Raw genomic sequence first — 12,107 nt, forward strand, 5'->3', positions numbered from 1 at the left:
TGTGCAGACTGAAACCAACTGCGGGTCACGCAGGACTCTTCTTTCTTTCTCAGGAGCCGCTATTGCTAGAATTTGGCCCATCCCTGCCACAGCAGGGCCAGGAAAGCCTGGTGTCAATGGCAGGATTGAGAGACAAGGAGGAGGAAATGAGACGTCCGCCTCAGCATCCCACGTAGGGGAACGTGCATGACGCCTGCCTTTATCTTCTGGGCTCTCTGGCATGGACCAAGAAAGTGCACCCGGGAGGCCTCGGAATGAATTCTGTCTTGTTTTCTAAATTTTGTCGTATTTCTAACATGTGGATCGTGTCACGCTGTTCTCTCAAGAGCAACAGAGCCAAAATATCACCAAGGAAACAATGCTTTGATGCTTAAAAAGCTGTATTTTCCATGGTCAAACCCTTAGAATGCAATGAATCAGTGCTTACAATCATTTTGATTCTGAGGTTAGAAGTCAGGTGATCACTGTAGTCAGAGCAGATGACTCTTCTCCAGAACATGATCTCAGGGTCACTGATGGCCCCACAGAGGTCAGTGACAGTCCTGTCCCTCTTTTGATCTGTGAAGGCTGTGGAGTGGTGAGGTGTCTAGCACTTGACGTTCTATGCATCTGAAATTGAATTCCAACTCTTGCTGTCTAACAGTGTATCCTTTGGAAAGTGGAGATGCCACTGTCTTACAAATAACTGTCCCTAGGGACAGTGCTGGTCACAGCTTGTGTACTCCCTTCCTTCCCCCATCTCCTTAAGTATAGGTTAGTGATGGGCAATGAAAGAAGAAAAGATTGACAAGTGATCTGGAACCTTTAGGAAAACTAGTGTCAGTATTAATCAGAAACCCCCCAAATAGACTAAGAACCCAGATATGGGTAAAATTCTTGGCTGCTATTTTTAATGTGAATTGTGAAAATATTATCTGTAGGCACAAGGTCAGTGGATTGCAAAATCTATAGGCTGATGCCTCCCCTCACATACACACTGCTACAGGAGCCTGAGACGTTTTCCAATGCCCACTTGGCCCTGTTTACTGTGAACACCAGGCAGGGCACAAGCTGGGTGGAATTACCCTCAGAATCTCACCTGTGGCTCAAATAGAATTAACACATGTTCAGACTAGAAGTGGGTCAATGCTGTCACGAGTACATTCACAGATCAGAAAAACTGCACAATAGTGAACTTTAGATACAAGCCAGACCACTAAAATTAACTGTCATAATTGATTTACTATATGCCCTTGATTTGTTACTGAACTTGGTAAGGTGATATACAATGATTTAATGTCCTGATAATTTAAGAGGGGGGAAAGTTATGAAAACTATTAGAGCTCATAATCAGAAAAATAATTGCTATTTCAATTATTTCAAGAACTCTTTCTATTAAAAAGGATCATGTAAGGGTTTTGGTTTTTAGAATCAAACCTTTATACCATCTGAAGGGGAAGAAGTAAATAAATGATGGGTATTTTAAAAGAAGAGAAATTTTACTACTTATAAGGCTCTGAATTAGCCCGGGGTTATGTTAACCATCTCTTGCTTACTGGAGAACCCTTTTTAACAACTCACTTTAATAAACACAGAAGAGTGGCCTGAAATGAGCATTTCAAAGGAGCAATTTTAGTCAAGTTGGCTTCTACTCATGTTGAAAATACACTTTATCTAGTAAATTGCCAATGTTTTCCCAAAAAGACTACATTTCCTACAGCAACATTATTCATCCTGTTTATTTTCTTATTAAAAATAAATATAAAACAATATTTTTAAGGCTAAAACCACAAACTTCTAATTAGTTTGCCTGTAGTAAACAAGATTTCACTGAACCTATTTCTAGAAGTGTGGTACTCAGTTCTAGAAAAGCTATTGCAATCAGCATCTGCAAGGCAGCAAGTTATCAGAGAGGGCTAAATTAAAGGCCCAGTTCCATCCAGACCCCCAGTGAAGATGTTTCCATACCTGTAATAGCTTCTACATGAAGATAAGACCAATCGTGAGCACAATGACATTTCTAGTTTTGGGTTGTGTGTAAAACTGGAATCAGAACCCAATGTTTAGATCTGTAATGAGATTGAGTCTTCACTGATCCAAAATTTACATCAAAAATATTACCATGAATATTACCATGAATATATATAATATATAATATATATATTATATAATATATAATATTACCATGAATATTATAAACTATGATTCACTACAGTAACCATGCTGTATGATAGACTTTTGAACTTACACCTTCTGTCAACCAGAAATTTTGTGACTTTTGACCAATACTTCCCCAGTTCCTGATAAATATCATTTGTCTGTTTCCATAAATGCTACATTTTTAGTATCCACATACAGTAAGATCATGTGGCATTTGTCTTTCTTGCCTGACTTACTTCACTTAGCACAATGCCCTTCAAATTAATCCATATCATCACCAATGACAGGATTTTCTTCAAGACTGAATAGCCTTTTGGATGAATACAGCACATTTTCTTCATCCATTTGCCTGCTGATGGACATGGGCTGATACCATATATTGGCAATTGCGAATAATGCGTCAATGAAAAAGAGACTGCAATGTTTATTTGACATACTGATTTCATTTCCTTTGGATACATAACCAGGTGTGGAGCTGCTGGATCATATAGTAGTTCTGCTTTTAGTTATTTGAAGAACCTCCTTGTTATTTTCCATAATGGCTTTACTAACTCAAATTCCTACCTACCAGGTACAAAGGTTCCCCTTTTTCTTTACATCGTCACCAACACCTGCTATCTTTTGTCTTTTTGACAGTAGCAATTCTAACAGGTGCAAGATGACATCTCACTGTGTTTTTAATTTCCTGAAAATTGCCAAGGGAGATATAAACTCTTCTCACCATAAAAACAATTATGTGAAACAATGCACATGTTAATTAGCTTGATTTAGACAATCCACAATATGTGCATATTCTAGACATCATGTTGTATGCTATAAATACATGCAACTTTGTCATTAAAATAATTAATTCCCAAAAAAGAAAAGACTATGCAAAGCAGCCTACTCTTGGCTCTTCCTCCTAAGTGGTTATTTCTTTATGTGCTTCTCTTAAGCTTTTTCGCCAGAGGGCAAAGAATGTTCTGGAAGGGCAACGAAGGCAACATAATGACAGGATTGGTATTGAACAGGTCTCATGCAGTATCATGCTTTGTTTTACAAATCTCACAAAGTTTCCAGATAACATTATTTAAACATTATTGTTTAAACTAAAAACTATTAAGTATCCCAAAGAAAGTCTACTCGGATTGGTGTTGAATCCCTATTTTGTGTGCATAAGCAAAGCCTGAGACGATCTTACTAGGGCATTCCAAGAGAAACACTTTTCACAAGTGTGAGAACATTAGTTTTCTCAGTTGTAGGAAACAACCATGTCTTGGATTCATTTTAGCAAATATGGTTTATTTGAAAATATCCAAAATAAGGAATATTTGCAAATATCCAAATATCCTCTAAAGAATGGGCCTACATCCTTCCAGTTGTTTTTCTTTCTATGCTCTGGCCTTCTGTACTACACTTAGTTTTCTTCTTATGATTAGTATCACTTGGTACATCTTCAGAAGGAGAAGCCAAAGATTTTAAGCTAATCAAGGTATCCCCTAAAATTATTCCAGGAGCCAAATCTCAGCTCTACATGGAAAAGTTTTTGAAGATCAGTTAGAATTTGGGAGTTGCCTTCTGTCCATTATGTGTGTCTTCAGCTCCGCTCTAACTTAGTACAGAATGTATCTGAGAGACCTGAAGAACATATTTTTGGAATATTTAAGAAATGGAAGACTATGAAGAATTAAGTCCTCATGTCCATCTAATTCAGATAAAAATAGCGTGGGAAAGCTGCAGGGCTCCATCCACAACCTAGTCCGGTTTTGCAGCAACAGATCATGAACCAGATGTGCGATTTCAGGTTCAGAGTGCATAGGCTCTTGCCTCCTCAAATCCAAGAGAGTCTGAAATGTATCAAGAGATTAATAAACATGGAAAGTAAGAAGGAAGGAAGGCAGGAAGAGGGAAAAGGAAGAAAGGATGGAAGAAGGAAAGAAGTAGAAAAAGAAGAAGCAAAGACTGAAGGAATAAAGGAAGTTTTCTACAATGTAAGTTTGGGGAAAATATAACCCAAATTATAAGGCTTCGTGCTGTCAGAATACAAAAGTGACCCCGCCCTCTACATTCACTCTCTTCTTTTTTAGTGACAGAAATAAACAGGGACAACATATAACAAAAATTCTCTCATCCACTAAATGCAGGTGTTTTGAAATTCATCTTCTGGCCGCCTCCTCAGGTAACGTGGGTTCTCCTTCTGTCACCAGCCTGCACCTGACATTGTGTCTCTAGGTACAGGCAGCCACAATTTCCTTTGGTAATTAGGTGACAGGCAGTGTTTTTCTTCAGTAAAAAGTTGCTTACTCACTTTGAGGAAACTGGGTGAGGGAGTTACTAGGGAGCCATCCTGTGCTCCAGGATTCTGCCCTAGAATTTGTAAATCAAGACACACAGTGATTGTCCCTTGGGTGTGAGTACCCCTCCAACTGGAGGAGCTCCTTCCAATGCCCGCTCCTGCCAGAGGAGCTGGGGATAAAACAGGAACAAAAGGGACAAATTCCCCATCTCAAGGCACTGAACACCCAAGAGATTTAAACAAACATTTTCATGAGTATGTAAATAAATATGTGGTTGAAAACGGCCTGAATGGCAGGAAGGGACTTGCAGGATGCTACAGAGTGCTGTACTAGAAGGACTTAATGCAGCGCTCCCACGTGTCCCGAGCCACACAAAATAAAACGGGAATCTTGATTTAGGAGAAGAGGATTGTGTCCATTGCCAATGGCCAGGGAAATTCCTTATCAAAACTTCTTACTGCTTTCTATGCTCAAATAAAACTTCTTAGGCCTTGGCTTTTAAAATTCTGTCACGGTCCAAAATAAATAGCTAAGAATGCTTATTTAGAATGATCTAATATGCTAATTTACAATCAGCTAGATGGTTGTGAGGGGCATGAAAGTGAAATATCCAGATGCCATGGATCTTGCTGCAACAGGACCCCAGGTCTGGACCGGCCATCAGAGGGATCAAACCTACCCCACCGGCCTAGCCTCGGCTAAGTGATTTCGTCTAAGCCTCAGTTTCCTCAGGCCTAAAGTAACTGTCACACCCACCCACAGGATATTTTTGAGTAGCATAGGAGATAATGCACAAGAATGGGATATAGAAAATACAGCTCAAGAAGGGAGAGTAAAAATAAAAAAGTAATATAAACCTGGATCTTCCTTTTGAGAGAAATAACTATTGGCCCCCACCAAAGACTTCATTAGATACATTGTGAACTTATCTTTCTACTGCTTACCAATCATCCCATGCAAAATCTCATGCCTAAATGATCTGAGTGAATCACACAGCTTGTCACATTTAGGACCCTGAAGAAAATATCAGCAAAAGGTTTTTTGCAATAAATAACCACAAATGCACTTGGGATTCAACTTAACTTTTACTCAGAGAGGAAAACAGCATTGTTTTGAAATATATGCTGTCTGGTTTATTGTTTCTCTTTCTGTCAGATGTATATTCAAGGACAGCGGAGAGAAAATGAAATTGGGGAAAGTTCGAATGGAAAGAAAAGCCATTTCCGTCACAAAAGTTGGGTAGTAATTCTCACTTGAGTTCATCTCTTTAGCAGGCATCCATATTTTCACTTTAAAAGCCTTTATATTTGTTACTGATACCATGAAGGGCATTTCTGAAAACACACAGACTTCAAGGCCACCTGCCTCACCTGACTGATGGGGCCATTCTGAGAAACCGTGGCCGGGAGGAGATGGTTTTTAACCAGTCTCCTCAGAAGGAATCACTCAGGGTTTACTTCCAGGATTTCAGCATGGCTTCTTCAAAGATGTACAGGGGATTTTATAAATAGCAATCATTTGCAAAATGGTCTGGAAGCACTCTCCTGAAATAAATCTATCACACTAAATAACTGTTTCCAACTGTTGGTGTGTTATCTCAGTTAAGGGCAGGCTAGCCATTAAAAACAAATTGAATATTTAGAAGACAAAACAAGATTTTTAAACGCAACCAAGGAATGGGTAATTTACGAGCAAGTATAAAAATTTTCTTTAGATAGAATTGTCCTACTTACTCAATTTGATCTATTTTACTATTTGGGTTTTCATTGCTTGAGAAAGAAAACACACATAAAGTATGAAACCCCTCAGATTTATTAACGCAAACATATTTTTATTAAAGAATGAATGCATTTATGCTAAAGAATCGTTTACATATGTCGTAAAGCAACAAGCATATCTTCAGGAGACAAGTCCTCCTCAGTATGAGCCATGCCCACTGTACATGCCTGAAAACGGGACTCACACACAGGGGCGCACACACACACACACACACAAACACATACGAGGACACACAGATCCACAGACCAAATGCCCACACCAGCACTCTCTGGATTACATTGGCTTTCACATAAGGCTTCTAAGGTGCCGAGTGCCCCTTTATTACCAGGAATAAGAGCAGACTTTTGTAAAGGAGCAGTATTGGAGAATGACTCATCTGCTCTCAGCCTTAAATGCGTATATTTAAACCAACATTTTGTATTTCATCCCATGTTGACTCTTGATGGTATTTAAAGATCTGTGAGACTGAGAATTCTCAGCTTTTCTAGGGAGAATTTCTCATTAGAAACCATGAACCAATGGGCAATTCTAACTCTAAGACATCACCAACTTTCAGAGAACAAGATAAGATTTCCCTTTAGGTTTCAGTGGACGTGGGTTCTCTAGACCAGCCGAGTTTATGCAACTCCTTCCCTACTTGAGAGCAGTGTCGAGTGCTGGAACAAAGCTTCCTTGTGGTGGCAAATGGGATTTGAAGCTTGCCACGGAGATTATCAGACAGGACCCTGGACCAAGTTACCATAAATCAGGTTTGAAAAAGGGACAGGCTCCAGGGGGGCGGGGGTGTCACATGCAGATGGCTCACTCCCTTTTCCCAGGGAGCTTCTGCTTTACACTCCTGGCTGGTTTGTTCACTGTGTAATTCACTTGCTTGGTCATTTTCTTCCCTTTGGGTGTCCTGGAGTGTACGCTGAGAACCATCCCTCGAGGGAGGCTGCAGGGGCAGGGAGGATGATCGGTGCAGGAGAAGGGAAGGGATTATTAGTAGTTGCAAGTATTCTAAGAAAATAGATGAAGTGAATACAGTAAGAGGGTACTACTTGATATATTTATGTAAATAAAAGCATTATCTTTAACTGCGAATTAACTGCCAACTACCGGTTGTTAGTTGTAAAGCTTGATAAGGGCTGTGCTGATGCGCTTGAGGAGAGTCTGGAGCATGCCAAGGAGAGGAGCTCTCGGTCATCCTGAGCTGTCCTTCCACCCTGCGGACTCCGCACCAGCATCAGCACCCTCGCTGCCCCCCACCCCAGGGATCTAGAGGCGACTCTAACATTCTCGTTGGATTTCATAAGGCAGATTGGAATGGTCCCTCAAAGAACAGCCGCAGAGTATTTGCCTGAGAGTGTTAAGAATCGGCATGAAGATCTCCCACAAGGAGGAGTTGGTATGAGACAATAAAGAAGAGAGTCTAGAACCTTCCTCCCCAGCCAAGCTCCCCACCTCCTCACAGTCACGGCAGCAGCAGATTTCAATGTAACGTAATTACTTTAATGATACATTTCTTTAGATTTAGAATTGCTCTTCAGAATTTAAAAAGCATGGTCAGCCAATAGTGTGGCAGTCTCTTCATCCCAAATTTGAATCGTTGCTCATTCACCCATCACCTTGAACTCCGTGACCAATGCTGCCTTTGCTGGAGCATCTCAAGTTCGCTCAGCCGTCGTCGGATTCCAATTCCTGGGAAACCTCTTCGGACGAGCTGTCCCTGTGGATCCGCCCATCGCTCTTCATACTGTGGAAAGTCTTCTTGAAGGCCTCCATCATGGCGTGGGCCAGCTTCTTGGCCTCCAGCTTGCTCTCACACTCCACAGCATGGCAGTCCATCTGGTAGGACAGGTCGTCGTTGATCTCCCTGTAAACCCAGGCGAAGATGTTGGGGCTCACGTGGTGGTCGGCGGTGCAGTAGGCGATGCGGGCCACCTGGAAAGTATCCATGTGGACCGTGGCCTCACCTTTGTGATCCAGGTGATGCAGCCACACCTGGAAGGGTCGGATTTCCAGGAGAGCGTTGGCTGGGGTCACATCTTCTCGCGCGAGTGTGTGCTTCTTCCAGAGCTCGATGACCGGCTTCTCCGTGCAGCCTGATAAAAACTGCATGCCTGCAGTGGAGACTTTGCCCAGATAGGTGACCTGCAGGAGGAAGAGAGGAAGCAGAGCCAGAGGTCAGCAGCAGGCTGGCGCAGAGTTCTTTCTCCACCCTGGACAAACTGTCATCAGAATGTCTACCTTTTCTCCCTAACAGGTTCACTACTTGGCATGTGTATTGAAATTCTTTAAATAGACTTGGATTTTTAAAATCTAATATCTAGAGAACCATTTCCCTCTCCCTCTTCCCCCTTTAAATTAAAAATGATTGATTAGAATCTTTGACATAATTTGGCATTTTCATAAAATCACAAGGTCACTCAAAGTTCCTTTTCCACCATGCACACACAGAATTTAACAACGGAAAGGGATCAAAGGATGCTGCATCTGAAAAATAAAAGGTTTATTAAACTTATCTCCTAGCCCAGTTCTCTTTGCACATCTTCCAGGGTTTGATTTCAGTCAGGCTGCATGCTTCTGGCAAATGCCAAGGATGCAAAACCGTTCTACTTAAGTTACAGCCTGAAGCGTGATTGTTTTCCCTCCAGAGATAATTTTTACAAAGGCAACAAGGCCGAGTTATTTTTCAACCTTAACAGTGTTTGAACTGATGGGCATCTGACTATTTGATAATAAATGAAAGATTTATAGATAAGACTAGAATACTGGCTTATCGAATAGCAAGATAGGCAGTACTGAAACTCAGAAACATAATTCTTAGTGACTCAAATACTGTCTTTAAAAAAAAAGCTAACTTAGGGCATACCAGAAAGAGATTTGAGTTATTTTATTTTTATTCATCAAAATGGATAGAACTGCTACCGCAGGAAAATAAGCATTATGGAAATGCATAAAACCTCAGGATCAGATAAGAAATAACAAAATAATATTTAATTGGGTTTAAAATCAACCCACATATAAATACTACGAATGTGAGGAGACGCAGCCCAGAAGGTCCATGGAAACAGGAAGAGGTGAGAAAAGACCTTTTGTCACAAGGATCTCAAATCAATCTTTATGTTTAGCGGGGCTATAAAGGTTACCACAAAACATTTCTAAAAAGAGAAAGGAGGTACTGTGCATCCTTTAGTGCTTTGGTTATCTCTGAAATAAGTGTTAACTGGCTAGTCCCTTTAAAAAGAAGACGTTTTAGGAAAGAGGCAGAGGTGTGTATATGCTTGAGGTTTCCTGGGAATCGACTGTACACAGAAGCCATGCGCTGTGGGTAATGGAGAGGAGGTGGATGTGAAAGTGGGTGGGCCAGAAATCAACAGGGAGGAAGTGACTGGAGAGTCTCAGCAACAAAGTCTTTGAGGCAAAGAAAGTAGTTTCCACCCCAGCTGCACTGCTCACCAAGCGGGTGGTTCTGGACAATCACTAAGCTCCGCCCACAGATACAATGAAGATGCCAGGCAGACCCTGGAGAGGGCAGGCCAGGGGCACAGTACAGAACTCAGCACAGGAGCAATGGTGCCCGGGGAACTCAGCACAGAGCAATGGTGCCCGGTTCCTGGGAAGCCTCAGGGAGGCAAGTCACTGGATCTCAAGGCATCAGGCCTCCGAAGTTTATTTCCAAAACTAAATAAAGTTTAGTTATTTAGGGTGGAAGTTTATTTCCAAATATCGCTAGCGGGTAAAGAGGGGAAGCGGGAGGAGATGCAAGGTTGTGGGGATAGGGGCCCCTGAAGACTGGCCGTGCACCAGGTCACAGCATGAGACAGCCAGAGAGCCTCTGACCACCCCTGGAGGGAACGGGCCAAACCTCAGGGAGGGCATTTGCCCGGGTGTGATGGAGGGTGTGAGCTCAGACCTGGCTGGTACCAGGAAGAAAGGGAGAGAGCAGAAGCCCAGGTGGGGGAAGATCTGTGTTAGGAGAGGAGGCGGCGGGATGCACAGCAGGACCGGAGCCGTGCCGCGGGGAGCAGACACCGGGTTGAAGAGAGAGAGCACCCATCATCCCCCGAGAGCAACCAGGCGGACAGCTCGCTGTCACTCTGGGCTGGAGTCAGAACATCAAAGACAGATTTGTAAGAAAATGTACAAGACAGGTATCTTGAATAATACTTCATCGAAAATGTGTTTCCTATTTATGGAACTTTATGGAGCCTTTCTTGTTTTTTCCTAATGACTTTATTATTTATTTTAATAGAAGTAAAATTCACTATTTTCAAGGGTAGGATGCAGCAATATTTAGGACAAACACACACTGTACCACTGTCAGCTTCATCGAATTACAAAATATTTTCATTATACCCAAAGGAGCCTCCATACCCATTACTCATCATCACATGGCCCACAGATTCGCTGACAGCCTCGTGGGCCAGGATGCAGCATTACCGCATGAATCCCCAAGCAGCTGACAGCCACTAACCTGCTCTCTGTCTTTATCGTTTGATATTTTAGATGTAACAGAGTCATATAGCATGTGACCTTCCACTTAGCTTCTTCTATTTAGCAAGTTTTCAAGGTTCCTCTAAATTGCACAATGCATCAGTACCGCATGCTCTTCTATGACACCTTTGCTTGGATGGTTTAGAAACTCATGAAGCTGGAGAAAGGATTCTGGGAAGGAGGCTTCAGGAATCTGTCTCCTACCTAGACAGCAACTGCACTGGCAGAATCTGTCTGGTGTAATTATTTTGAAACTCTGTGTAGCGGTCTCCTACCCCAGCCCTGTGACAGGAAGCTGTGAACATGTTCCTGGAGGAACCTGAATACATCTTGCAGGATCCAGAGTGGGCAAAAAGGACTCTGCTCTCCAAATACCTGCAATCTGTGCTCTGATGGCTGCGGCTGTCATGAGGTACAGACGGGGTGGGGGGAGGTGGGGCACACGCTTGCTGCACCTCCCCATGACCACAAGCCTCCCTCTCTCCAGCTGAAGAGTCTGCCAGGGAATTTAAAGGGCAATGCCCCACCCCACTTATTTTTCTCTTTCCCCCCTTTTGGAAGCCAGATGCTAAAGACCAGGACATTAAAAAATAATTGCATGGATGGGAAAACTTACAAGTGACAACAGATGTCAGGGAAAAGTGCAAGGTCAGAAAAGACTCAAGAAGACTTTAAGCTTACCCTTCAGGCTGATCCTTGGCAGAGACAGTCCTCAATAATAAAACAAAACACAAGAAGTTCACAAACACAGCAAACCCTGTGGAAGGCAGAGAATCTGACTTTCTAGTTATCACATTATTAGATTCAAAAGTCCAGTTTTCACAATGCAAACAAAGAAATAGGAATGTATGGCCCATAAAATGGAAAAAACAATCAACAGAAACTCTAACTGAAACAATAGCTTATGGCAGACCTACTGGACAAATACTTGAAGACCACTGTCTTACAGATGTTCAGAGGACTAAAGAAAGATGTGGGAAAGTCAAGAAAGTGATGCACAAACAAATGGAAAAAACAAAAAGATAGAAACTTAAAATGAACCAAAAAGGAAACTTCTTGATATTGAACTTGGCAATGAGTTTGGCTAGGACACCAAAGAAACAGGTAACAAAAAAACAACAACAAAAATAAGACAAATGGAACTTCATGAAAACTGTTTTAATGCATGAATCAAAAAAGTACCAAGAGATTAAAAAGGAAACCCACAGAACAGGAGAAATACTTGCCAATTATAAATCTGATAAGGGGTTAATGTCCAGAATATATAAACTCCTAAAAGTTAACAGCAATAGCATCAAACAAATCTGGTTCAAAAATGGGCAACGGACTTCAGTAGACATTTTTCCAGAGAAGATATGGAAGTGGCCAATAAGTTCATGAGAAGATCTTCAACACTATGAGCCATTAGGGAAACACAAATCAAAACTACAAGAA

At 41.8% G+C, this 12,107-nt stretch overlaps 1 protein-coding gene across 2 annotated transcripts in view; it reads right to left on the reverse strand.

The window, feature by feature from the left end:
• Positions 1–6,204: 6,204 nt before the first annotated feature.
• The window catches only part of PID1 (phosphotyrosine interaction domain containing 1), a 226,555-nt gene continuing 220,652 nt past the window's right edge, over positions 6,205–12,107 (reverse strand). For both annotated transcript variants that reach the window (XM_079132653.1, XM_079132654.1), the window contains exon 3: positions 6,205–8,327. In XM_079132653.1, the coding sequence (XP_078988779.1) occupies positions 7,851–8,327 (477 nt within the window). In that variant the 3' untranslated portion in view covers positions 6,205–7,850. The remainder of the gene's footprint in view (positions 8,328–12,107) is intronic.

The sequence above is a fragment of the Sciurus vulgaris genome (assembly GCF_902686455.1).
Source record: "Sciurus vulgaris genome assembly, chromosome: 3".
Taxonomy (NCBI): Eukaryota; Metazoa; Chordata; class Mammalia; order Rodentia; family Sciuridae; genus Sciurus; species Sciurus vulgaris.